The sequence below is a fragment of the Benincasa hispida genome, chromosome 10, assembly GCF_027475165.1.
Source record: "Benincasa hispida cultivar pf3 chromosome 10, pf3_genome.v1.1, whole genome shotgun sequence".
NCBI classification, from domain to species: Eukaryota; Viridiplantae; Streptophyta; class Magnoliopsida; order Cucurbitales; family Cucurbitaceae; genus Benincasa; species Benincasa hispida.
The window spans coordinates 35,855,154-35,882,839 of NC_143487.1; the positions used below are offsets into that span (position 1 = coordinate 35,855,154).

At 31.0% G+C, this 27,686-nt stretch overlaps 1 protein-coding gene and 1 pseudogene across 5 annotated transcripts; one reads left to right on the top strand and one right to left on the bottom strand.

The window, feature by feature from the left end:
* Positions 1-4,348: 4,348 nt before the first annotated feature.
* BBX10 (B-box type zinc finger protein with CCT domain-containing protein) lies at positions 4,349-7,353 on the top strand. Of its 5 annotated transcripts, none has more exons than XM_039044832.2 (6): positions 4,354-4,929; positions 5,036-5,263; positions 5,597-5,946; positions 6,216-6,397; positions 6,841-6,946; positions 7,033-7,353. In XM_039044832.2, the coding sequence occupies exons 1-4, from the start codon at positions 4,411-4,413 to the stop codon at positions 6,340-6,342; spliced, it is 1,224 nt and encodes a 407-aa protein (XP_038900760.1). In that variant the 5' UTR covers positions 4,354-4,410; the 3' UTR covers positions 6,343-6,397; positions 6,841-6,946; positions 7,033-7,353. The 5 variants fall into 5 exon arrangements, with proteins under 5 accessions (XP_038900762.1, XP_038900760.1, XP_038900761.1 ...); XM_039044833.2 differs by having other exon boundaries at positions 7,066-7,353; XM_039044835.2 differs by having other exon boundaries at positions 4,355-4,929; positions 5,747-5,946.
* Positions 7,354-7,640: 287 nt separating this feature from the next.
* On the bottom strand, positions 7,641-8,036 carry LOC150033312 (B-box domain protein 30 pseudogene; annotated as a pseudogene).
* Between the last annotated feature and the right edge of the window lie 19,650 nt (positions 8,037-27,686).

Sequence of the window (27,686 nt, forward strand, 5' to 3'; positions counted from 1 at the left end):
ATTTACTCTCTTAAACTCAAACATTTTTATTTGGAAAAAAACCTCTTTTCATTAATATTTTTTTTAATTTATGGCTAATTTTAAAGGAACTATTATTTAATTCAAATTTAAATTTATTTTGAAATTTCATATTTCATTTACTATTTGTGATGATATGTATTCGCAAGTTTATACTGAATATAACTACACGATGATATCGACTTTTATTTAAATAAACAAAATATATGTTGCTAATTTTATTGTAAGAAGTAAAATTTTGTAACAACTGAAATGTTTGGTCAGTCTATAGTCATTTAAATAGTATCATAAAGTTACAAAAGGTTGAAATAGTTGTTAAATTTTAAAAAGATAGAAAATATTAAAAATCTATTGGACACGCTTTTAAAAGTTTAAAAACAAAATCACATGTTTATATATTTATTAATAAATATCAATTTATATCTGTTGTATCAATTTAAATCCTAGACTAATAATTGTATCAATTTAAACCCTAAACTTTGAGAATTGTATCAATTTAAAGCTCAAACTAATAATTGTATTAATTTAAACTCTAAACTTTTATGAGTATAGCAATTTAAACCCTAAACCTTCGTAATTGTATCAACTTAAATCCTCTGTTATATTTCATTTATATCAACTTAAACCCTCTATTATATTTCATTTGGATTACTTATGAATGTTGAGGATTTAAATTGATATATTTACGAAAGTTTAATGTTTAAATTAATACCCTTATGAAAGTTTAGACTTAAATTGATATAATTATTAGTTTTATGTTTAAATTGATACAAATCCCAAATTTCAGAGTTTAAATTGATATAACCCAAAACTTTAAGGTTTAAATTGATACAATTTTAATTTAGGGTTTAAATTGATACCATCACCAAAGTTTAGGCATATAAATTGATATTTGCTCTATACTAACACTTTTTGGAATCTACTAATAACTTTTTAGAGTTTAAAGTCTTGTTTGAAACAAATACAAAAAAAGTGTGAAGACCAACTTATTTAAACATCAAATAGAATAAAAAAGTTATGCATTTTTTAAGAGAAAAATTATATTAAAATACATAGTTCAATTGACATAAAATTTGTATCATTAATCTCGAAATAGATTCTATTAGTCCACTCATTAGGGAGGGTAAAATTCTTTGCGGAAATCGAGAATTTAAATCGGGTCCTCGGTTGGGGACGAGGAGGGGATCCCCGCCCCGTCCCCGACCCCGAACCCGATCCCCGTCTCCTAATTTTTAATTATTAAAATAATAATAATAATAATAATATAAAAAAAAAAAATTACTGAAACACACTGTTTCAGTTTCTTTTCTTTTTTAATTTTAAAAATCTAATATAATAAATTTAATTTTTATTAATTTATAATTAAAAAAAACCTGTAATGTTTAATTTAAACAACTATATATAACAACAATACTAATTTCCTATATAAAATTTATAAATTCAATATAAATATTAAATTTAAAATATAAATATTAAATTTAAGTTAATTTAAATAATAAAAATAATAAAATAATAAAATAAAAAGCGAGGACTTTTCTATGTAGATTCTTTGACCCTGACTCCGATCCCGACACCCCAAAATGGGGAATGGGGTGGGGACGAGGATAAAAAATCTCCACGAGAATAGGGATGGGGAGTGCATCCCTGTCCCGTCCCAGCTAGAGATGTCCAATTTTCCGACGGGGACGGGCCTCGCTCTGAATGGGGCGGGGATTCCCCGATTAGACGGGGAATGGGGGAGGGAGTGGGAAAAAAATTTCCCGTGAGCTAAACGGGGACGGGGATGTGTACGTGGAATGCATTTCCCATCCCCGCCCCCGCCCCGATTAGCTTTTATATATTTATTCAGTATAGTTATCTAATTTTATGTTATTATTATTATTATATAAATATTATATTTAAATTTCAAATTTAGTTATTTACGGGAAACATAATGAATATGTTTAAATTTAGATTATATATGTGAATAATTTGATTTATATTTATTTCTTTCTACTAAAAAATAATTAGCTTTTTTAAGCCAAAATTTGAGTAATTTACCTTTAAATTCAAATTGTCATATAAAACAAACTATAATAAACAATTTAGTGATAAAGTTAATTACTTAATTAAAATTTGCTCAATTTAAATTAATTAGCTTTTTATAATAAAAAAAAAGTAATTGGGAAAAATTCCCTACGGGAATCCCCACCCCAATCCCTATGGAGAATTTCACGGGATGGGAAATGAAATGGAAAGCGGGGAGAGATGGGAAATGGCATCCTGGCCCATCCTATTGTCATCCATATGCATATTGAGAAAAAAAAAAAAGAAAAACAGAATTATTTTGTTTTGTCCCTCATTGCATGCGTGTAGCATCCTTGTATACATAGGTTATTATTATTTTTTTTGGAAAGCATAGATTCATATGTTATTTTCTACTCAATAAATAAAGTTATTTATCATTTGAGTGTATAGTTCAGGTAATCGTAGGTCTAAGTATCTTGCCTCATGGTACATTTTTATTCAAATTCGAAATAGTTTAAATAGATTATAAATAAGAGATTTTCAAAAGTAAAAAAATAAAGAAAAATATTCACATAAATAGTAAAATTTAATTATAATTATGATAGATATTGTTATTAATGTTTATATGAGATAGTCGCTGATAGAAGTCTATTAGTTAGTGATAAAAATTAATAGAAGTCTATCCTTGATAGAGACTAATAGAAGTCTATCTATTAGAGTCATGATAGAAGTTGATAGAAATCTATCATTTATACTATTTGTGATAAAAACTGATCGAAATTTATCATTTATACTATCTGGGATAGAAACTCATAGAAGTCTATTAGTGTCTATTAGTAATAGAATGATAGAAGTCTATCATTGATTTTATCAGTGATAGAAACTGATACGAGTCTATCATTGATAGAGGTGGATTGAAGTCCGTCAGTGTCAATCAGTGTTTTTTTTTTTTGCTATTTCTATAAATAGTTTGACATATTTTTTATTTGTGAAAATTTTTTCTTTTAAATTATTAGTAAGCATATATATATGTATATGTATATATTTGAGAAAAATACTTTTTTGATCACTAAGTTTTAAATCTAGCTTCTATTTGATCCTTAAGTTTCAAAATCGCTACACATTTAGTCCTTAAATTTTGAGTTTGGTTTCAATTTAGTTCATAAGTTTTAAAATGTTACAATTATATCATTGAGAGTTGGGTTTTATTTCAATTTGGTTCCTTAGATTTTAATTCAATTTGGTTCCTAGGTTTCAAGATTTTACATTTTTAATTTCAATTTTTTTTATTAAATACACATTTTCAATCATTGACGTCAATATCTCCTAATTAATTTAAAATAATTATGAAGTATAATTTTAATTAATTAAAAATAATAATGAAGTGACATTTTAAATTTAATTTTAAAAGTGATAAAAAAATGGAACTTAATTAATTGTAGTGAAACTTGAGGTCAAAAGTGAACACTCGAAATCTAGGAACCAAATTGAAGCAAAAGTCAAACATCAGGTGTTAAATTATGACATTTTGAAATATTGATAGTAAATTGAAATCCAAGTTAAAACTTAAAAAACTAAGGTTCTATTTGGTAATTATTTTGTTTTTTGTTTTTGTTTTTTAAAATTAAGTTTATATCATCTATATTTCTTACCATTTACATTTTTCTTAACTATTTAAAATAAACACAACTTTTAGAAAGCTATTTTTTTTTTACATGGAACGTAGATAATAAAGAAGAAATTTGAATAGAGAAGTTAGTATCCATAGACTTAATTTTAAAAAAATAAAAATAAAAAACAAAAGTGTTATCAAATCGTGCCTAAATGTATAACATTAAAAAAAGGACTAATTAAAAATTACACCCAAAATCTAAGACAAAACAAATTATTTTATTCCATAATTTATTATTATTATTATTATTTAAAAAAACCTCCCTAAGTAAACAGTAGTTATACCAGAAATATCAACGAAGAGATATTTGTGGAATAGACAGCGAATAATGTGCGCCACGTCAGCATCATAGAATCATAAACGAGGGTAAAATATTAAATAAAGCAATAAGTTGGTATAGTATAATTTTCTTTTTTTTAAAAAAAAAAAGAAAAGAAAAGAAAAACGAAAGTAAATTTTGACTGTATTTTTTTTGTTACTTTGAATGGCGAAGGGTTTAGCACGTTTTCTGTTGGAGGACTACAACAAAAAAGCCGAATTCGCGCCACGAGGTTAAATTCGAAGGCCTGGTTATAAGGGTATAATAATTAAGAAAAAATAATAATAAATAAATAAAAATGGAAAATAAAAAAATAAATAAAAATTATTATTATTTTTTTTTTTCGGGAAGGGGGTGGGGGGAGGTGGGAATTGAAACGGAAGGAGAGGTAATTATGGAACCTCTGTGCGAGTTCTGTGGAGTGGTGAGAGCGGTTGTTTACTGTAAATCAGATTCAGCCCGACTGTGTTTGCAGTGCGATGGCCGCGTCCACTCCGCTAATTCGTTATCACGACGCCATCTTCGGTCATTACTTTGCGATAAGTGCAACGCTCAGCCCGCCATTGTTCGTTGTATGGATGATAAACTTTCCCTCTGTCAGGGCTGCGACTGGAACAACGCTAATGCTTGTTCCTCCCTCGGCCATCCCTGTCAGCTTCTTCACTCTTATTCCGGTTGTCCTTCCATGCCTGATTTCTCCCGTATTTGGTCTTCCGTTCTCGATTCCTCTTCCACCCCCATTTGCCCTACCTCCTCTTCCACCACCACCACCTCCACTCCCCATTCCATCTCTTTAACCCATCTCCACCCTTGGATCCCCGCCTCCGCCGCCCCTCCTCCTGCTTCCGCTTTTTCTCCTAATCCTTCTTTTCATCACTTCCCTTTCTCTTCCGATGTCTCCAATCTTCCTAAGGTATCGTTTCTTTCTTTGTTTTGTTTTCCCTTTTTTTCCTTTTGTTGTGGATCCGATTATGATTAATTGGTTATGAATCTCATGTCTTGATCATGTCTTTTTGTAGGGTTGTTTCGATTTTAAAGATATTACCACCCATGAAAATAATGATATATGTGAGGCTTTGAATCTTGGAGACGTTTCACTTAATTTGGAGAATGGAGAAGAGTTGTTTGGATGTCCAGGTACAATGAAATGTCAGTTTGAGGATGGAGAATTGGACTGTCTTTTATTGGAGAAGAATCTCTTTTCGGTTACTGAATCTGATGGTGGCCCTGTTGACAATGCCATTGAGGTATTTTTTATGATATAAAAGCGTTTTTTTTTTCTTTTTTTTTTTTTTTTTTAAAGAGCATGTTTGAGATGGATCATTTGATATTATGATAATTACATAAGTGTAAAATTAAACATCAAATATATTTTGCGTGATTAAAAGCGGTGATTTTGAACATGATAATAGTGATTTTAACAAATTTCAAAATTACTCTCAAACATGTTGTTAGACGCATCATAGACTCATACTATAGTTTCATTGCATCATTGGGATTAAAAACGTATATGGGTTGTGTGCAAAGTATTCAAGATTTGATGCATTTCACTAGCTTTTTCATTTTTAATTTTAATTTAGGATACATCATCTGGACAACAAGATTTTATGGGATTTCAATCGTCTGAAGATGGTCTTTCCATGAATATGATTCAAAATGGCAATTCAAATTGCATGCTTATGAATCCTAGTTGCAATGGAAATATCAACGTTGGATTTCCTACTGGTCAGGTTCATTCAAGTATGTCACTTTCACTGTCAAATGTCACTGGCGAAGGCAGTGCTGCCGATTATCAAGACTGTGGATTATCGCCGGCATTTTTGACAGAAGCTTCATGGGATCCTAGTATGGAAACTATTGGTCCACAAGCAAAGGATCGGAATAGGGACAAGGCTAAGATGAGATACAATGAAAAGAAGAAAACAAGAACGTAGGTATCTATTTTTTGCTAGAATAAACCATTCTCCCCTAATTTGCCATCATTTACATTCATCTTTTTAGGTAACATGTTTAGTAAGGTATAATAACTTCATTCATCTTCATGACCTTTGGCTTTAGATAAAAAGATTCTGGTTTTGCAGTGTCATTATCTGGCATTTTATTGTTGAAAATTGGAAACTAATATGGCCAATCTTGAGAAGAGAGACAGCTATACAAGCATTCCACTGATGATCTTTGCACTTCCTTTGTATTGTTCAGATTTGGAAAGCAAATAAGATACGCATCTCGCAAAGCCAGAGCTGATACTAGGAAAAGGGTTAAAGGTCGATTTGTGAAAGCAGGCGAAGCCTATGACTACGATCCTCTTGTGACAAGAAACTTTTGAGCCAAGATGAAGAATTTCAGTTCTTGATTTCTAGACAAATGCCATATTGAGCAAGGTATACTTTGCTTTGCTCCACATCATGAAATTTATGCCCTGGCATTTGGATCTCTCTGGTTTATAATTCAATGAAAAATCCAAATGTCTTCTACCCATCTAAATTTTGATATCATATGATAAGTTCAAAGATAGCATTCAAACGTGGTCTTAGGTCCTCTGCCTCATATCTAAATATTTCTATAATCTATATGTAAGAAAATCTCTTCCTTTTGGTACATTAAGAATAAAACCTCTCTCTTCTCGTCAATCAACTACTTATTTTTCATATTTCTATGTTTCTACTTGTTTCGGTGGTCATATTCTTTTTATGGCAATGCAAATACTCTTTCTTAATACAGACACAGAAGAGAAGGGGTCTTGCATCTTATTCATCTTGTTGCTACATGATAGCATATTTCAATACATGTGATTCCGCCATTATAATGATTTCATACCTCACAGGTTGTAGATAAGATGTAGCCATAGCCGCTAGTACAAGCTTCATAATCGGCAGATAGTGTCAGCAATAATTGTCCATACAAGAGTGGTTCGAAATTTTCCTGAAGTGGTTAGCATTTTCATTACTTTTCTTATCAAATTTGCTCAACAATAGCATTCTTAAATAAATTAATTGCTTCCTCGTTTGTTTAACAGTGTCCTGTTTGGTCTCTTCATTTTCCACTGCAGCAATGGTGAAAGATTTTCAAGTTAGGAGGAAACAAGTGATAAAGACCTTCAAGGGACGTTATTAGTACATCATTTTTAGCCTCTTTGCCTTTTCACCCACGCAATTCATCGGTTATTAGCAGAGCTGCAACATTTTTTTTTTTTTTTCTCCATTTGTGCATAAATAAGATATTCTTTCACTCCCACGGAATCTGTTTTGGTCATATTTTTGGCAGAGTTTATAGCCTCTGAGAGTATAATAAAAACAATTTTGAGCATAATAATATAAACTCCAATCTCCTTTTTTCAGCTTCTAGTTTTTGCATCTTTTGCTCAGAAAACAACAGCCAGAGAAAGTTTTCCTCCAAACATTGACACCCTTAGTCTTTGATAGCGATTTTGTTTTTCGTCTCTGTTTCTAAAATCTTTCTTCTCTAATCTAATTTAACAATGAAATTTAGATAAATCAGTAACTTGGGGTATCAACAAACAAACAAATAAACAAGAATTTTCACTCTGTTTCTTTCAAGATGAAAGAGAGCAAGAAAGAAAGAAAGAAAGATTGGAAGACAGATGATGAAAACATCTTTAAGAATTCATAAAAAGAGAAAAGGCCTTTTGAGCATTACTGAACAACATGTGTTAAGATTATTGCCATTGATACAGTCATTAGCTTTGGTGCAAGTGATGATGGTAGGAAGAAGAACCTCAGTTGAAGTTCCCATGAGATATTTTTGTGTAAGGTCTTGGCAAACATTACACAGAATGCACCTAATATGTCTGAGGGCTAAGAAATTTGCACCATGAACCCATTTGTCACATTTCCTACATAAATATGCATCATCTGCTTGGCAATACAATGAAGCTTTCGAGTTGCAGAGCTCGCACATCACCGCACCCGACTCCGAATCACCGCCCTTCTCAGCCACTGGAGATTGCCGGCAACCACCGTGACCGTGACCGTGGTTTCCCTCTCCCACACCTCTACACATTTTTCTTTTCCTTCACAAAACAAAGTCTAAATGTAAATGTGGCATGTCTCCATAAGGCTTAGAGGTAGTGTATATATATATATAGGCAGCAGCCACAAAATGTAGTTTTAAAATTTAAATGAAATTGATGGAGGACCAACTTTGTCCTGGATTTACAGCATAATGACATATTTGCCACTATCTGACAAACCCATGTAATCACCACCATTTATTTCCATAGATCAAGCAACATATTTGCTTTCACAAAAGGGGTAATTGAAAAAGAAAAAGGGTTAAAAGGTAAATAAAACAAAACGAAATGTGGAGGAAATTGAATTGAGAAGAAGTGAATAATGGCGTAAAGAGAGAAGAAAGGGAAAAGAGGGTGAGTGGTTTAGAATGAAAGCTCTAAAAAGCTAGGGACCCCACAGAAAAACAAGAAGATTGAAATGAGGGGTAAAATTGGAAATTGGGAAAGATAAATAATAACAATAATAATAATAATAATAATGTATGTTGGATTGGAAGGGAAGTCGTTGTCCACAAATTGATTTAGTGTTGAAATGAAAAGCCACATGTGTGGATGAGACATACAACGAAGGGTTGAATTGGAATATTTATATATTATTATATATTAAAAAAGTAAATCAAAATTAAATAAAAGCTTTTGGTGGTAACGCTAACATGTTATGGTACTGACATTTGCTGGCCTTCACTTTAATTTTGAAATATATCATAAGAAAAACCAATGGACCATATGATTCCTTACTATATTTCTTTCTTTGATTATTTGGTTTTGCGTGTCCATGTTACTCACGAGACATGTGGAAAAAATTATAACCTTATGTGCTTAAGGACTTCTTAAAATATCTAGGAACCACCATGGTCCATTTGTCCAAAATATGAACACAATCTTCTACATCAAACACAAACACACAAAACATACTAGGTTTATTGTCAAGTTTACCCATTAAACTTTCATGTTACATATCTATTATATATTCGCCACAAGCAACGCCTATAATCTATAGATGGGCCCAAACTCAAGGAAAATCAGAAGGCTACATAAGAGACCATACATTTCAAAAGGAAAAAAAATTAGACATTTGGGTTCTAGGTCGACTAGCTGAGTTCGAGAAATTATACCAAAGAAGAATAACCGAGTTGAGCCTGACATTGATGCTTTAAAACCTTTAGGGCCACACCCCATCCTGATATCATCGATATTACTCATAATCCCAAGTAGGTTTCAGAAGAAGGGCCTAATAAATAACCCCATTTTGACAACCCAAAGGGTAGGAAAGTAAGAAACTATAACTGAGAAAACTCTAAATTCATTCTCTATGTACTAAGATATTGGAGTGTACCGGACGACATACCACATTGATGCAAGTACTTTCATTTAATTTGGCTCCAAAGATGTGTTTGGATTAGAGGAGGGATCGGAGGAGTGCAAGAGGCCTAATTGTGAGTTTTCGACACAAACATATATAAAGTTGAATTTTGTGTTTAATAGATTAAACTTTCAATATTGCGTTTAATAGGTATGTGAAGGTTAAAAAATGCGAATAAGTTAAGAACCTATTGAATATAAATTTAAATTGAAAGTTCAAGGAGTTGTTAGATACAAAATTGAAAGTTAGGGCTTATTTGACAATTTCTAAAGTTCAAAATTGTCAACATGAACATAACTTAGTTGCAATTGACATGTATTTCTTGTTTTGAGATAAAAAAATTTTAATTTCTATATCCCATTATTATACTAAATAAATATAAAGTGTTTAAGAAGTGAAGTCATGATTTAACCATCATACTACTACAATCAATATAGGATGAGACAACTTTTTTTGTAAGTGGTTTTTAATGATTGGTTATACCCATGGTTTAAACTTTCCATCAAAATCTCCCAATTTTGAGATTTTGAACGGTTCAAAATTTTGATAGGAAGAAATTTCGTTTTTTTCCCAATTTCGACAAAATTTTCTGAAAATTTCAATTCCATGTAGTTCAATGAAATTTTGAGATGTCAAGAAAATGTCGGAAAATTTCCAGATTTTGAGAAAATTTTGTTTTTTTTAATTAACTATATTAGTATGGTTCAAGTTTTTCAATTTTATGGTTCTGATCATACACAATTTTATAATTTCAAACACCAATGTCATTTCCAATAAAGAATTAAGCCCTTTTATGTGCTACTTTTTCTAATTTTCAACCTTTCCCAATTTTCAGCTTTATTTTCGACCCAAAACTTTTATTTCTAGAGCAATTGAATTTGAAAAAGCCACAAAAAATAATCTATATTTATTTTTAACCTCATTAAAAAAACCACAAGAAATTGAATTTTCAGATAATTTTACCTCAAAATTGAATTGATATGAGTTCTTTCTTCTTTTACCATCCCAAACTTTCTTAGTTTTACTAAATTTCAGCTCAAATATTACCTAAAATTTATATTATTTTGTAATTACTTTTCCATTTCTTTTAATTTCTGCTATTGCATAAACATTTACACATGCATTTATAATAGATATCTAAATGTTGTCTTACTTTATAGACATTGTGATTAAAAATGGTCAATTATAGTCTAATTATAACAATTTCCGTCAATTTTCGTAATTTTCTCTAAAATTTTCATTGATAATTTCATAAAATTGAAATCTCGATATTTCTATCGATATCAATATTTCGAATCTTAGTTATACCATTAAATATGGGTTGGTTTTCAAATTCAACCAAGGCGGTTTTCCAAATAACAAGTTGATGGTACTAAAAGGTTTTTGAGTCTTTTAATTTTCTTATCAATTATTCTTTCGAGTAGATTATATGCATTATTACCATTTATATTCCACTTTTTAATACAAGTAGAGTAGGACAATTTAAATTTTTTGTGTTAAGAGAGCGATATGTCATTATTGTTGTGATATACTACTTTGATATTGTAATGTGCAAGGTAATGGTAAGTTTTTTTTTTTTTTTTTTTTGAAGGAAAATCATACTATAAATAGTTGTGTAGTCCTAATTAAATTGAAGTAAATTAATTAGCTAAACATATCCATTTTTCGTTGGTTATTTTGTTGGATTTTTTGACTAGCATATATTTTTTTTTCTGTTTGGTAATGGTTTGGCTTTTGAAAATCAAACTTATAAACACTACTTTCACCCATAAGTATCATTATTTGGTTATTTACTTTCTACCAATGTTTACAAAGATCAAACCAAAATTTGAAAACTAAAAGAATAGTTTTCAATTTTTTTTTTTTAAATTCAAATAAAAATTCAACCAGGAAGATGAGAACCATAGCTTAGAATTAAGAAAAAAAAAACATAAATTTTAAAAAATAAAATAAAAATAAAATTGTTACCAAATTGAATCTTAATATTTTAGTTTGCCAAATTACTACCCTAAATTTAGGTTAATTGTAATTTTCAATTTAACATTGTTCACTAGAATCACTACCCAATAAATGTATTAAATGTATGATATTTTGGGTAAATTCATAAATAGCGAATTATTATATATATATATATATATATATTTCTTTTTTTTTTTTTTTTTTGAGAATTATAAGTTTTTTAATCAAAAAATAATAATAATAATAATAGTAGTAGTAGTGACACTAATGATTATTTTTAATTTTATTATTATTATTCAAAGAATATGGGAAGATTTTATCTTTCTGGATTTCAAATTTAGGGATAGTAATTGGTATAGTCTTTTTTTAATTCCTTTTAAGAGATTGGAAGTTTGATTCCCGTCTCTAACTTTTTTTTTTCTATTAGAAACTAAAAAAAGAAGTTTTACGTACACTAACTTTCAAAAGAAAATTTTGTTTGTTTTTTTTTTTTTTTCTCTCTAAGCCATCAAATAATTGCACATTAATCATGACAACCAACTGCCAAACTCAATACACGTGGTTGGTTTAAATTGCATATTCAAACTATTCACCGTAGATTTTTTATATTCCCTAATTGCATTAAAGAAAATTTTATGATAATATACTTTTATTTACACTTTCAAAAAAGAATTTCAGAATATAAAAAATGTGAATGATTGAAAATTTTTCATTGATATAAAAAATGTCAAATTATTTACAGAAATAGCAAAAAAGATATTGATAAACACTAAGGGTATGTTTGGTATGCGATAAAAGTAGAGAGTTGAGTTGAGTTGAGTTGATAATTATTATCTGGGAAGTTAAATTGTCTGTGTTTGTTTACAGAGTTGAGTTGAGTTAGTAATTATTGTCTGTGTTTGTTGTGCAGAGTTGAGTTGAGTTGGAGGATCTGATCGCAGTTTTTTTGTGAATGAGATTAGTTCTATTTTTTTCTGTTTGTTTTTTTTATTTCATTCTTTTATTTTTTTAGTTTTATGCTTTGCTATTGTTGATTTTTCTCAAATCATTTATGATATAAACTGGACAATCTCAATTTTTTTCTCAATTTGTAGAACATAATATATTATTTTTCATATATTCTTTTCAAAAACTATAATAATTCTAATTCTCTTCAATCGATAAAACATACCAACAAAATATATTTCATATTGTTGCTCAATTAATTGGTATATTGTATATTGTATGTATATATTGAAGGTAATTATCCCAATTACTAATTGGTATATTGTGTGTATCTATATTGAATCTTGCTAACTTAACTTTATTATTTCACATATCATACAGTTTATTTTTATATAATATGAATAGTATATTTGGGGATCCAAACGGCAAAGATGAGGGAAGAGAGAGAAATGAAAATATATTGATTTTTAGTATTAGTTTTGAGGAATAAAAAATGGAGTTTTGAGTGGGTAAAGAATGGGTTTAAAAAGGGGTTTTAATAACCATAGGTTTTCTTTGTGGACTTAACAAACATGGTAATAAATACCCACCCAACCCATTTATCAAACACCTCCTAATAGACTTCTACCAGCGTCTATCACATAGTGTTAATGATAGACTTCTATCCGCTTCTATCACTAATAAACTTCTATCAGCCTCTGTTAAAGAAGATTAAATTTTACTATTTTGTGTAAATAGTTTTCCTTTTTTCTTTTTCTATTTTTAAAAATTTACCAAAATGATTTGTGGATTTTTTTTTTAAAAAATAAACATTACTATGATTTTTAACCATTTGTTTAAAACATATGAACTCCAAACCTATTTTAAAAATTACAAGGTCCCTATCCCTACAAATAATTACATGTCTTTTTGTCTTCAATCACAGGCTTCTTAGACAAATTTACAAAAGATCACCCAACAAAACTTCACATATTTTTTAGGAAAGTTTACAAAAGATCACCCAACGAGGCTAAGTATGCTAAACTTTGGAATTTCTATGATTGAGTCAACGAAAAGGAAGATGCACCTTGTTAGTGTAGGTAGTAACTTTCAATTCTTTTAAGCATTTATTAACTATACTATCATGTAATCTTGATTCATTCATGTCCCTTTCTTAAATTCGAAGCGTTACAAAATATTGTAATTATAATTAAATCGAGACAAGTAATTCAAACAAGATTCACGAGACTTTTAGTACATTACATTCTTCAAATCCTAACTAATGCACGAGAAGAGACATAATTTTGAGCCCAAATTTATTCATAATATTATTAGAACAAGTAAAAACATAACGAAGTGAGTATGGCATGGAAAAGGTAATGTAGTTTGAACGATGGCTCGAGAAAAAAAAAATGTAGACATTATGAATATGTGTAAATTGCTCCTCTTAAGAGTTTATGATGTCAAAGCTTGTCAATGTGAAGATTAAGACCAACGCATCTCACAATACATATTTAAGATAGTTTGGAGTGTTGCTATGCTTTATGGTTCGTATTTAGAATTCTTAATTATTGTGCAATTGAGTTTGATTTTCTCTAATTTGCATTTAATAGTTTTTAAAATAATTTTTATTTTTTTTTGTTCTTTGAACACCATTTTGGTCTATTTAAGTTGTGTGATATATTGAAAACTCATATTAATGTTATAAAGAACTTATGTTTCTTTAACTACTTTGGTGTTATGTTCTTTGCAAACATTACTTGACGTTTGAAGTTAAATTGATTTATTATATTACTTTTAATCAATCTAATTTTGGAGTGAGTTATTTTAAAATTAAGAATAATAATCATAGATTTTAAATTTGGTCTAAGGGATATTAATCCTTCTATCTAAGATTTGGTTCAAATATAATTTGTTAAATTAACCTTATTTGTGAGTGTTTACAAAGATCTTAGAAGAGGACCTCTAATTTTGTAAATCTAACATCTTTAGCACTGATCGTAAAGTTGTCTCGAGACATCCTTATGTTGACCTAATTAAAATTAATTTTTTAGTTAGATTTTAGGATTGGTATGTTTAAAAATCAGTTTTAAAAAATAATATGAGGGAAAAATGGAAAAAGAAAGTCCATAATGTGTGTAGTTCAAGAAAAAAGAAATATTTTTGGTCAAATTGTAAGTTTGGTTCTGAACTAAGTGTCTAATAGATCTTTGAATTTTTAATTTTATGTCAAATAAGTCTATATATATATATATATCTATCTTAGTCCAACTTGTATCAACTTAGTTCCTTCATGAAAAATCTTACCAAAATTAAATACCAATTTATTAAACAAAATACATCCAAGATTTACATTTATAATTGTATCAAAATTTTAAAATTATACTATAATTTTTTTTATATATATTAAGCAACTCCAGCTCATCAAAGATCATATAAATTTTCTCTAATATAATTTTTCAATTTTGATACAATTATAGATTCTAGAAGATTTTAGATGTATTTTGATTTTAAAGGACAATTTTTTTAAAAAAAATCTCTAAAAACTCTAAAATGATGGATTTTCATGTCTTCAAGAGACCGTTACTTTAAAACTACATTATTTTTTTAATATATTTTTTAAAATTGTATATATATTAATAAGGACTTGTTAGATTTCGGGTCTTTTTTGAGCCCATGTAGAGCTAAAGTCTCATCTTTCTTTGGCTAATTGTACGTAGCCAGCCATGAAAAAGATGAAAAAAATTATCAAAGATTACAAAATCCTAAAATTAAAAGAAAAAAAAGATAAAAGATGGAAAACAATTTAGAAAAAAAATATAAACCAGTTAATTTTTTTTTTTAATTCTCTCTTAAAAAGATGGAATTAAATTAAAAAGTTCCGCCCTTTTAAAAACAAAAATAGATAAAATTGAAACTTAAATATTTATCTACTAAACAAAAAAATTGAAAATTTAGAATTTCATTATAAAAAAAAAGAAGTCAATTATCATTTTTTTAAATAAAAGAAATGAATATATAAAAAACCTAAAATCTAAAGACCTAAGATTAAACCGACACAAAATTATAAACTTAGAAACTTTGAAAGGTTATGGAAAAGATTGACAAATGACTAAGTTGTAATGGAACCACAAATTTATATAAGATTATGGATAGTTTCAACCTATATATATTAGGTTAGATGAAAAGGGAGTGTTAACAGTAATGTCATAATTAATAGACACTCATCATTCTTTAATAGCGTTTGCCCAACAATAACGGCTATATTCAATTTGAAAATTAATTATTTTTTTGGTACAGCTGCAAAACTTTAATTGCACCACTAAGTAAGTTTTAATTATTTCTTTCATATATTGGCAACCCATTTATATTTCCTAATTTAATAAATTGTAGATCTGGATTTTTTTTTCCTTTTGAGAAGTACAAACTAAAAATTATTATAAATACGTTAAATTAGATGTAATGTAGATATTTATTATTAATGTCTACTAGCCATGTGTCACTTATACATTCTATATGTTGTCCATGTGTCTCAAGATTATACACTATTATTTTCCATGCAATCCACCTCCTACTTGCCAAATTGCCTGTAAATAGTAGAGTTTGTTGAGTTTTGAAAGACACGTATATTCGTAATCAATCCAAAAAGATTGGAGAAAGTGGAGAATCCATTCTTTGTTATTTTATCTACTTTTTGTTGTTTATTTATTTTATATATTTATATATTATATTATATTTATTTTATTATATATTATTATTATATTATATTTTCTTCATATCCGTGTTCTCGTTGTGTGCTGATGTGCTTCTCAAATTCACAACACGTTATGAGCACAAACTCCTATCATTTTCCTCGCTAAAGATAGGTCCTAAAGGAATGTTGGTTTTTCCCTCTTTGTTATAATTAATAAATCTAATGTTATTTTACATATTTAATATCTATTAAGTTTCTAATATAAATATAATATTTTATGATAGTGCTGCCATGACAAATCTCACAAAATTAGAATTTGTCGTCTTTGATATTAACAATAGCAATTATTTGTCATGGGTACTTGATGCCGAAATCCACCTAGATGCTATGAATCTTGGAGAGACTAGTAAAGAAGGAAATATGACATTCAGTTAGGACAAAGCAAAAGTTATGATTTTCCTTCGTCATTATCTCCACGAGGGATTAAAAATTGAGTATCTTACAATAAAAAATCCCCGTATCTTGTTAAAAAATTTGAAAGAGAGATATGATCATAAAAAAACAGTTATTCTTCCTAAAGATCATTATGAGTAGATGCACTTGAGGCTACAAGATTTCAAATCAGAAAGTGATTACAACCCTGCATTATTTTAAATCAGTTCGAAACTGTTGTTATGTGAAGAGAAAATTACTGATGTTGATATGTTAGAGAAGACATTTTCTACATTACATGTCTCAAATATGCTCCTGCAGCAGCAATATCTAGAGAAAAGTTTTAAACAATATTCTGAACTAATTTCATGTCTTCTCGTGGCCGAACAAAATAACGAGTTATTAATGAAAAATCATGAATCTTGACCAACTGAGACGACACCATTCCCTGAAGTGAATGTTGTGAATTTTAATAATAATTGTGATTGAGGTCAAGATCGAGGTTGTGATCGTAGCAAAGGAAGAAATAGTTATTGTTTTCGTGGTGGTCGTTCTAATTATTCAAATTTCAAAAGAACCACACAAAATGATGATCACAAATGACAAAGAAAAAATTCCACAAGATAAGAGTTCAAAAAGTGTTGAAAATAAATGCTTATGATGCAGAATGACTGAGCATTGGTCACATACTTGTCGTATGTCAAAACACTTAGTTGATCTCTTTCAATCATCTCTGAAGGAAAAAGAGAAAAACGTGAAGCAAATTTTGCATACCAAGATAATGACATATTTGACCCATCCCATATGACAAATTTGGATGTGGCGGACTTCTTTGAATCTCCAGAAGAGAAAATCAGCAGAATTAATGGAACATCAAATGTTTCCTTTGACTTTGAAAATATCTAGACCTAATATTGTTTTTTTTTTATTCATCTCCATGTTTTTTTTCCTCTTAATAGATGTTAACCTTTATATATTTCAAATGTTGTTTTTCTTATTGTAATTATTTTCTTCTAATGAAGAAACCTAGATCATTTTCATATGTTGAGTGACTAAAAAATGAGTAAAGAAGATCTATGTCTGGCAAACAGCGCGATTACACATACAATACTTACAAGTAAAAAATATTTTTTTCAAAATGACAATACTGGAACCAAAAGTTAATACAATATCAGGTTTGTGAACCTAATTGAAGGGTTTAAAAAATCAAATATTATTTTTCCTAGAGGAACAAAATTTACAATTAACAATATTGTGTTCTCTAGTCAATCAAAGAGAAATCTGCTTAATTTTAAAGATATATGTTGCAATGGTTATCATATTGAGATTAATAGAAAGAACAATATGAAGTATCTTTATATCATATCTACTGTCTCATATGAAAAATGTATACTGGAAGAGTTGTCTGCTTTATCTTTTGAATTATATTCATATACGAATAATTGAAACATATGTAACAATGAACCTGAAGTTCATGAATCCAGACATATTTTCAATTTAGCATGACAGATTAGGTCACCCATAATCTATAATGATGAGAAGAATGATTGAGAATTCAAATGGACATCCATTGAAGAGCCAGAAGATTCTTCAATGTAATGAATTATTATGTGATGTTTGCTCTCAAGGCAAATAATCATTAGACCATCACCAGTCAAAGTGGAAACTGAATCACCTGCATTTTTATAATGAATTCATGGTGATATATGTGGACCTATTAACCCACCAAGTAGACCATTTAAATATTTTATAGTATTAATAGACTTATCCAGCAGATGGTCACACATGTGCTTATTATAAAGTCGAAATCTAGCATTTGCAAGATTACTTGCTCAAATAATTAAGTTAAGAGCACAATTTCTTGATTATACAATTAAGACCACTCGTTTTGATAATGCTGGTGAATTTACATTCCAAGCTTTTGATAATGATTGTATGTCAATTGGGATAAGTTTTTAATATCCTGTAGCTCATGTTCATACACAAAATGACCTAACAGAATCATTCATAAAACGTTTTCAATTAATTACTAGATCGTTGCTTATGAGAGCTAAACTTTCTACATCTGTATGGGGACATGCTATTTTGCATGCATCATCACTTGTACACATTAGGCCAGTATCTTATCATAAGTACTTGCCATTACAATTAGCTTATGGTCATGAGCCAAATATTTTCCATTTGAGAATTTTTGGACATGCTGTATATGTTCCAGTTATTCCACCACAACGTACTAAGATAGGTCTTCAAAGAAGGTTAGGAATATATATTGGATATGATTCCCCATCAATTATCAAATATCTTGAATCCTTGACGGGTGATGTATTTACTACAAGATTTGCTTATTGTCACATACACCAGCTGCAAATGTTCCATTGAAAATTGATAACCCAACATAGCAAGTTGTCACTAATGAGTCTGGAATACGCTAGAAGCGTGGTAGACTAATGGGATCTAAAGACAAAAATCATCGAAAAAGAAAATAAATTAATAGTCAAGAAGACTTGGTTGAAGATATAAATACCCATGAAGAAATTTATGACATGACTAATGAGGAAAGTGGAATAGATAAAGATAATAATGAGATTTCAATAAACTATGTCATGACAGGAAAAAGATGGAACTAGTTATTAACAACATTTTTGTGTATATTATTACTGTTGATATTATATCTGAAAATGAGGATTTTGAAACAAAACCTGTTAAAGAATTCAATATAGAAAAGATTGACTTCAGTGGAAAGAAGCAATCGGGGTAGAATTAAACTCACTTTCAAAATGTTAGGTTTTTGGATCAATAGTTCGAACACCATTACGTGTCAAGCATGTGGGATACAAATGGGTATTTGTGAGGAAAAGAAATGAAAATAATGAGGTCACAAGATATAAAGCAAAACTAGTTACACATGATTTTTCACAAAGACCTGATATTGATTATGAAGAGACGTATTCTCTGTTGGTGGATACAATTACACTAAGATATTTAATTGGTTTGACTGTGTATGAAAGTCTGAATATACATCTTATTGATGTAGTCATAGCTTATTTATATGGATCTCTTAATAATGATATTTATATGAGAATCCCAGAGGGATTTAAGGTACCTGAAACTTATAAATCAAATTCCTGGGAATTGTAAAGTTACAGAAATCACTATATGGATTAAAAAAATCAGGAAGAGTGTGGCACAATCGCATAAGTAGATATTTGTTGAAAGAAGGATATCAGAACAATCTAATATGTTCATGTGTTTTTATAAAGAACTCAAAGTCAGGATTTGCTATTATTGAAGGACTGCGAGGTTCGATACGAAAGCGAGGATCGGTCCTAATTTTCAATTTTCACAAAAATTAAAACTACAAAGACCTAAATATGCATTCTAGAAAGAATTTACAACATGCTTTTTCAATATGTAGTGAAGAAAAAAATTAAGGTTAGTCACACTTACCCTTTGAAACCCAATAATTCTTCACGTATTTCCTTCTCCATCTGGTCATGAACACTCTTGATCTCTCCTTAGGATCACGAATATGACCAGCAACTCAATTCCAAATTGGAACACCACCAAAAGTGAGACATCTGTATTTTCTTTAGGAGTTGAGAATCACACAGTGTGTTGGGTTATGTGAAGTTAATTATGGGAGTAGAGGGAGAAACTTTTTTTTAGATGATTCTTGGGGTCGAGATCGATTGATGGCTAACATTATATCACTTTCCTATATTTTGGCAGATAGAAAAATATCCAGCAACCACCAATCCACATATAATTAAAGAGAAAAAAATAGGGGAGGGAGGATATTACAATAACTCTCTCCTTTTAATTTAAATTCAAAATTTTTTAAAAAATATAAATTAAAACTAATTTTAATTTATTTAATATATAAATATAGTAATCACCTTACTATATAATATACATATTATACTAGATGTTATATCTAATATAACATATAACCTATAGTTTATGTTATATCAAATATAATATAACTTATAGTTTAAAATTCTTTCAATAATTTACAGTATTTAATATAAATCAAATTTATGTTAGGTTTAATTATATGAATCTCATCCATATAATTAATATTTTATTTGAATCATATCGATATATGTTTAAGCTACAAGACAACCTTGGATGTTAGTTTATTGGTTTGTTGTTAATTCAACTAATTTTGAAATAAAACATCAAATATTTTATTACATAAATAAAATGTTTGTACATTAAAATTACAAAATATAGAACCCTACGAGATTTAGGGCATCAACATCAACAATCTCCCACTTGACCTAAAGCTATTGGGGTGTACAGTGTAAAAGTCAAACTATAATACAAAGTACACAAATCAATAAACTAGGGCACAAACCGGCCAATAGAAATCTCCTACTTGTCCTAGTCTAAATGTGGCTTGTTCCATAGACCCATACTCTACAGCTGATCCTCAAACACCTTAGTCGTAAGAGCTTTTGTAAATGGATTCATAACATTATGCTTCGAAGCTATCTGCGTGACGATCACATCCTTTCGATGCACAATCTCTCGGATGAGATGATACTTCTGCTCATTATGTTTGCCGCGCTTGTGAGTCCTAAGCTCTCAAAAATTAGCCACAACACCAGTATTATCACAACAAAGTGTGATGAGTTTGACATGTCTGGAACAACTTCCAGATCAATCATAAACTTCCTAAGCCAAACAGTTTTCTTAGCATCTTAACAAGCTACTACATACTCGGTCTCCATAGTGGAGTCAGCAATGCACGTTGCTTTGTGCTCCTCCATACTACTGCCCCTCTATTAAGAGTGAACGCTGATCTCGATTTGGATTTCCTAGAATCCTTATCAGTTTAGAAATCAGAATCCGTGTATCTAGTAGGGATAAGATCCTTAGAACCATACACAATCATGTAGTTCTTGTTGAGGATGATGCTCTAAACTCTCGTGTCCTGTAGTTTGTAAACACAGTTTTGAACAAAGGTTTGTGATGTATAATATATGATATTTTCTTCACTTTTATCTATGAACATTGGATGTTTTATTTTATTTACCACAAACTAATAAACTAAGATCCCTGGTTGTTGTTTGTAACTTAAGCCTGTATATGGAGACATACAGATGGATTATATCTTAAGTGATAATCAAAATGGTCTGTATTATATGGATAAAGGAAGGAAACCTTATCCTTGTAACACTACGGATGCGACTCACTTTGTAGAATAGTTACAAGAGTTGTGACTTGCTACAGATGGTCTGATCCTAATCATTCATGTGGGGACATGCGAGCGGGGCGTCCAATACAAAGAGTTTGTATAAGACCGGACCACGAAGTGTTATAGTCTTGTTATATAACGCCATTCATGATAGAGACTTCACTTCACTAGGATGACCATAGGTAACATGACCTCAACCCGAGTAGTTGAGAACTCTTGCCTTTGAGAGCGTTTCTTTGATTTGCATGGGTGTTAGTGGCTAGATCGCTGACTCAAACCTACCAATTTGAGGATTCGTCTGATTTGGGAGCTGGGAACTCAGTTACACAAGATGGAATTCACTCCTTCTCCAAAGTAGGGGTAAGTAGATAGATTGCTCCTTTAAGGGCTGATCCCGGGGCTTGAACGATGTGGCACCACACACTTTCTTATGGCCCAGAGGTGTCTACACATAGTAGGACTATGTTGTATTGATCATTAGAGGGATCTGTGGTACTTAAGGAGTTAGATGTAACTACAGGGGCAAAATGGTAAATTGGCCCAACTGTACTTACGAGCATCTATGAAGGGTTATCATACCGTTGATTGGTTATATCCGATGGACACAGAAATATATCTATGGTAAGAAGAGTGCAGCTGTCGGTCTTTAGTGGAATGCCTGGCAGTTAACGGACGGTGGATCTCGTGGCTAAAGAGTTTAGTCAGTTATTCACATATCGTTGGAGCTTCGAGCCATAGGTCCATAAAGTCCCCTTGGTAACTCAATGGATTTAAGTTGAGAATCGGTTTTTGGGTCAGTTTGAAGTGTTCAAATCACTTCAAACTGTCAAGAGGGAGTTCGATTATATATAATATGATTAAACTGGTTAATTATATATGATATGATTAACTTTATGTATGAGATACATTAATTGGAGGAAAATGATATAAATATGATTTATATCTAGTAGAGGAGAAAAGGACTATGGTTAATGTATTGCATATGATGTGATATTAAACCATAGGTTAATGAATATAATATGATTATATTTATTATTTATTTTTGGACAATTATAGGATAATTGTGTTGGCATTTTCTCCATAACCGTGTGATAGTGGGAGGTTGCTTTCAGTTTTAGTAACTAAAGACTAAAATGAAAATTGTTTTCATTTTGCAAAGAGATCAGTCATTCGCTCACGAAAGTTGTATACTGCCAATCGCATAGAAAATCGAGAGCCTACATGATAGCTCAACATTTCTACACGATCGTATACATGCGCACCTCTTTCTAAATGATTGCATAGGATTTGCTAAACGATTGTCTAGCTTTTACCTAAACGATCGTGGCTCGAGCGTTTACTAAACGATCGTCAATATGATCACTGCCTATTTACTAAACGATCGTGTACCGTTTCCTAAACGATCAAGCATCGTCTATACGATAGACATCAGCCTTCTCCCACTTGCTTGGTCGTGGTGTACGATCTTCTTTTCCTCATTCCCTCTGCCAAATCCAACAGAGCCCACACCTCCTGGATTCTCACACCGAGAATATTGAGGGTTCTAAGTGGTGGTGTCCTCTTTGTTGTTGTGTTATGTGAAGGCCGTTCGTGGGTAGACAATTGGGTTTTTGGTGGACGATTGTTTGGACATTCTCAGCGAGAGCAAGAGGAGGAGTCCTTGTACAAGAATAAGTTCTAAGGGGAAGAAGGGTTCTTCAGCTAGTATGTTTTCATTCTCTTTGTTATTTATTTTTCAAAGCATGCCAGTAATTCGTTGAATACTACATATCTATTTTATTAGATTGTAATTACGGTAATTCTGTCACAATGAGTTTAGAACGATTTCGCTTTCGTTCAGAGGTACTCTTGTATAAGAGTTCCTTCAGTCCCTCATTCTCTGTAGATACTTGAGGATGTTCTTAACGATGATCCAATGATCAAATCCTGGACTAGACTGATACCCACTGACTATCCCCACTGTATAACAGATGTCAGGTATCGTACATAATATTGCATACATCCATCTCATTTCTTCAACCTCTTGAGGCGTCTTAGGACATTGTTCCTTAGACAATATTACTCCATACCTGAAAGGTAGTAAACCTTTCTTGGAGTTCCGCATCGAATACTTGACAAACATCTTGTCAATATACAATGCTTGAGACAGAACTAGCATTTCTTTCTTTCAATCTCTAAAGATCTGAATTCCTAGAATAAACTGAGCCTCTCCCAAATTTTTCATTTGGAATTGGGTCGCGAACCAGCTCTTAACTTCAGTCAGTAGACCTACATCATTCCCATTGGGTAGGATACCGTCTACATATAATATTAAGAAAGCTACTGAATTGTTGATGATCCTCTTGTATACATAAGTCTTATCAACATTTTGATCAAAGTCATAAGATTTGATCGCAGTATTAAACCTTATATTCCAAGATCGAGAAGCTTGATTCAGTCCATAAATAGACCGATTAAGCCTGCAAACTTTTTGCTCTTGACTTTAGGTTATGAATTCCTTGGCTCATCAAGATTTCCATTCAGAAAGGAAGTCTTGACGTCCATTTGCCAAATTTCATAGTCATAATATGAGGCAATGGATAAGATGATCCTGATAGTTTTTAACACGACAATAGGTGAGAAAGTCTTCTTATAGTCGAATCCCTCAACTTGGGTATAACTCTTTGCCACTGGTCTGGCCTTGAAGGTTTGCACCTTCCCATCAGCACCCCGTTTTCTCTTATGGATCTATTTGCAACCTATAGGTTTAATCCCATCAGGTAGATCTATAAGATCCCAAATCAAGTTGAAGTATATCGACTCCATTTCAAGATCCATAACTTTGATCCACTCATCTTTGTCAACATCCTAAGACAATGGATCCTCAACATCTCTATCAACTACCATAGCAAGTATTTCAGTTAATTCCATGTAATGGACAGGTGGTTCGTAACCCTCCTAGTGCATCGAAGTTCCTTCAACACTTGAGGTGGATTTGACCTACTAGGTGATCCAACTTCAACAACTCTTGTTGAAGGTTCAATAGTTTCTTTGAAAAGTTCATTCAACACAATTTTACTGCAAGGCTTGTGCTCTCTTATGTGATCTTCTTCAAGAAAAGTAGCGTTTGTCGATACAAACACTTTTCTTTCTTTAGGATTGAAGAAGAAACCATCTCTTGTACCTTTAGGGTAGCCTACAAATAGGCACAATTTTGAATGAGATTTTAATTTCTTAGGATTTGCCTCAAACAAATATGCTAGGCAACCCCATATTATGAAATGACGTAAATTGGTTTTACGACCATCCCATAACTCCAAAAGTGTTCTGGCAATACTTTATGATGGAAAGTAGTTCAAAATATATGTTGTAGTCTCTACGACATAACCCTAAAATGAGTCAGATAAGAAAGCATAACTCATCATACCGAACCATGTCCAACAGGGTTCGATTTCTCCTTTCTGATACACCATTCTGTTGAAGTGTACCAGGTGTTGAGAGTTGGGATACAATTCCATGTTTTATCAAATAGTTATGGAATTTGAGATCCAAAAACTTTCCACCTCGATCAGATCGAACTGTCTTAATTATTCTATTTAATGCATTTTCAACTTCATCCTTGAATTCTTTGAATTTTTCAAAAGATTCAGACTTGTGTTGCATTAAATAAACATACCTATATCTTGAATAATCATCATTAAAAAGTGATGAAATATTTAAAACCTCCGCTTGCTTTAACATTCATCGGACCACAGAGGTCTAAATGTACCAACTCTAGAAGTTTTTTGGTCATGTGACCTTTTGGAGTAAAGGGTCTTTTAGTTATCTTACCTTCAAGGCATGACTCACACAAAAGTAAAGAATTTTATTCTAGCTCACTTAGAAGTCCATTATTCACCAACCTCTCAATCCTATTGAGATTGATGTGTCCTAATCTCAGGTTGCAAAGTTGGGCATTTTTTTAGGAGAAATTTTAAGTATTTTATGTTGAGTTATCGTAGTTTTAAACATTTAAGTGTTATGAAGGGCCTTAGTTGCTAACGGTCTTAGCACATAAAGCTTGTTTTCTAGTTTTGTAGAACAAATATCAACACCATGTTTGGAAATAAACATTTTATTTACATTGAAGCTGATACAATAAAACTGTTCAAGAAAACACTTTATAGAAATTAGGTTCCTTTTTAAACTAGGAACAACATACACATTTTCTAGTAAAATAAATTTATTCTGTAAAGTCAATTGGATTCCTCCCACTGCCACAGCCGAGACGACGTATCCAGTTCCAACCCACATCGTCATCTCATTAGCATCAAGTTGTCACCAGGAGCTAATTCCCTAAAATGAAGAATAAACATGGTTGGTGGTGATAGAATCTATAATCTAGGCATATTCATCATTCTCCACTAAACATGTTTCCAAAACCAACAAATCACATTTACCTTACTTTGCCTTCTTTTTTTCTGCCAAGTACTTGGGACAGTTGCTCTTTCAATGTCCTTCTTGATTATAATGGAAACAGATTCCCTTTGCAATATTGGCTTTCTTTTGAGCAACAGCTAGTGAGTTAGCTTTTCCTTTTCCACCTTTCTTCTTCTTCCACTTTTTGGTGTCGGTAGAAGAAGGCACAAACTTTGTCCTAGTGGTCGAACCTTTGTGGAACCTCTTAAAGGATAAGCAACATTTGCTATACCCTTATGTACCTTACTTTTCATCAAGGACTGGAAGGTCTATAGCTTGTTGAGGAGGGTGGTTAGGTTGTAGTCAATCTTGTTCAAAATAGCATTGCTACGGAAGTGTAGAAAACTTTCAGGTAAAGATTCCAAAATGAAGCTAACCTGGCTTGCTTCATCGATGACGGACCCATTCTTCTCCGCCACGTTGAAGTGGACTATCATGTTGAGAACATGTTTTTGAACAGATGTCTCTTCTAGTATATGGTCATTGAACATGTGTTTGAGAGCGTCATGCCTGAGCTTTACAGACGGTTGTCCTAACATTCCCCTCGAGGACATCATGATCTCATGGGCTATGAGCATGGGCTCACGCTTCTTGGACAAGATTCGGAAAGGCTTGCCAAGATGTACACTTGGGCCTTTTCGTTTGCCCGTGTCCAACGTTCGTATGCTTTTCGAACATTTTGAGTAGAATTTGAAGCTGGAATGGGAGGATAGTCCTCCATAAGGACGAAGCAAAGGTCATCAATTATAAGAATTGTGTTGATCGTATTTTTCCATGAAGTGTAGTTTTCACCTGTTAATTTGTCAGCAGCGAAAAAATTTAAGGTACCGGAAGTCATATTGAAATAAAAAAAGTTGAAACTATACAAATTATTTATTATTAGTTTATTTGCATTAAACCAACAAAATAATCAATCAATTTTAGCAAAATAGTCTAATGTACCCTAGGTGACATTCATTTTTCAATGATGTTTCAGTGAGGCAGGACAAAAGTCACCGTAGGGTGATCAAGTGCTCATTCACTGAAATGAGACATTCTCAACTAATAGATATAACAATACCTTGTTACTATAACTACTAGTCACCATTGTTCAATCCGAAATTTGTTTAACTCGCTTAACTATTCTTGTAAGTGTAACCCCGCATTTTATGTACTAAAGTTCCGTCCCAATGAGCCAACCGTAGAGAAAAACTGATTGGGACATAAAGCTAAAGCAACCCTGATAGATCTAAAAAAGAACTATATTTCCTTGCTTAAACTGAGCTCGTTGTTGAATTTTATGTGATTATTTTTCTATTTTGTAGGTATCGAGCAACCATGAGGTAGAATTTGCGATTTGAAGCTAATATAAATGGGGTAGAATTAAATCATGCATATACATATATTATAACACTTATAATATAAATGATGCATGAAATTAAATATATAACTTATGGTGGGATTTTATACTATATGACATACTTTATGATATATAAATGTAAATAAAATTCATACATCACATGTATAAAATATATATATAAAAAAAAATAGACTGAGATTAGAGACCTAAAAGGAAATTTAAATTTAACTATTACAAATAAATATCCATCCGGTTCAAAACAGGTGAACCAGACCTTAAACCACCAGAACCA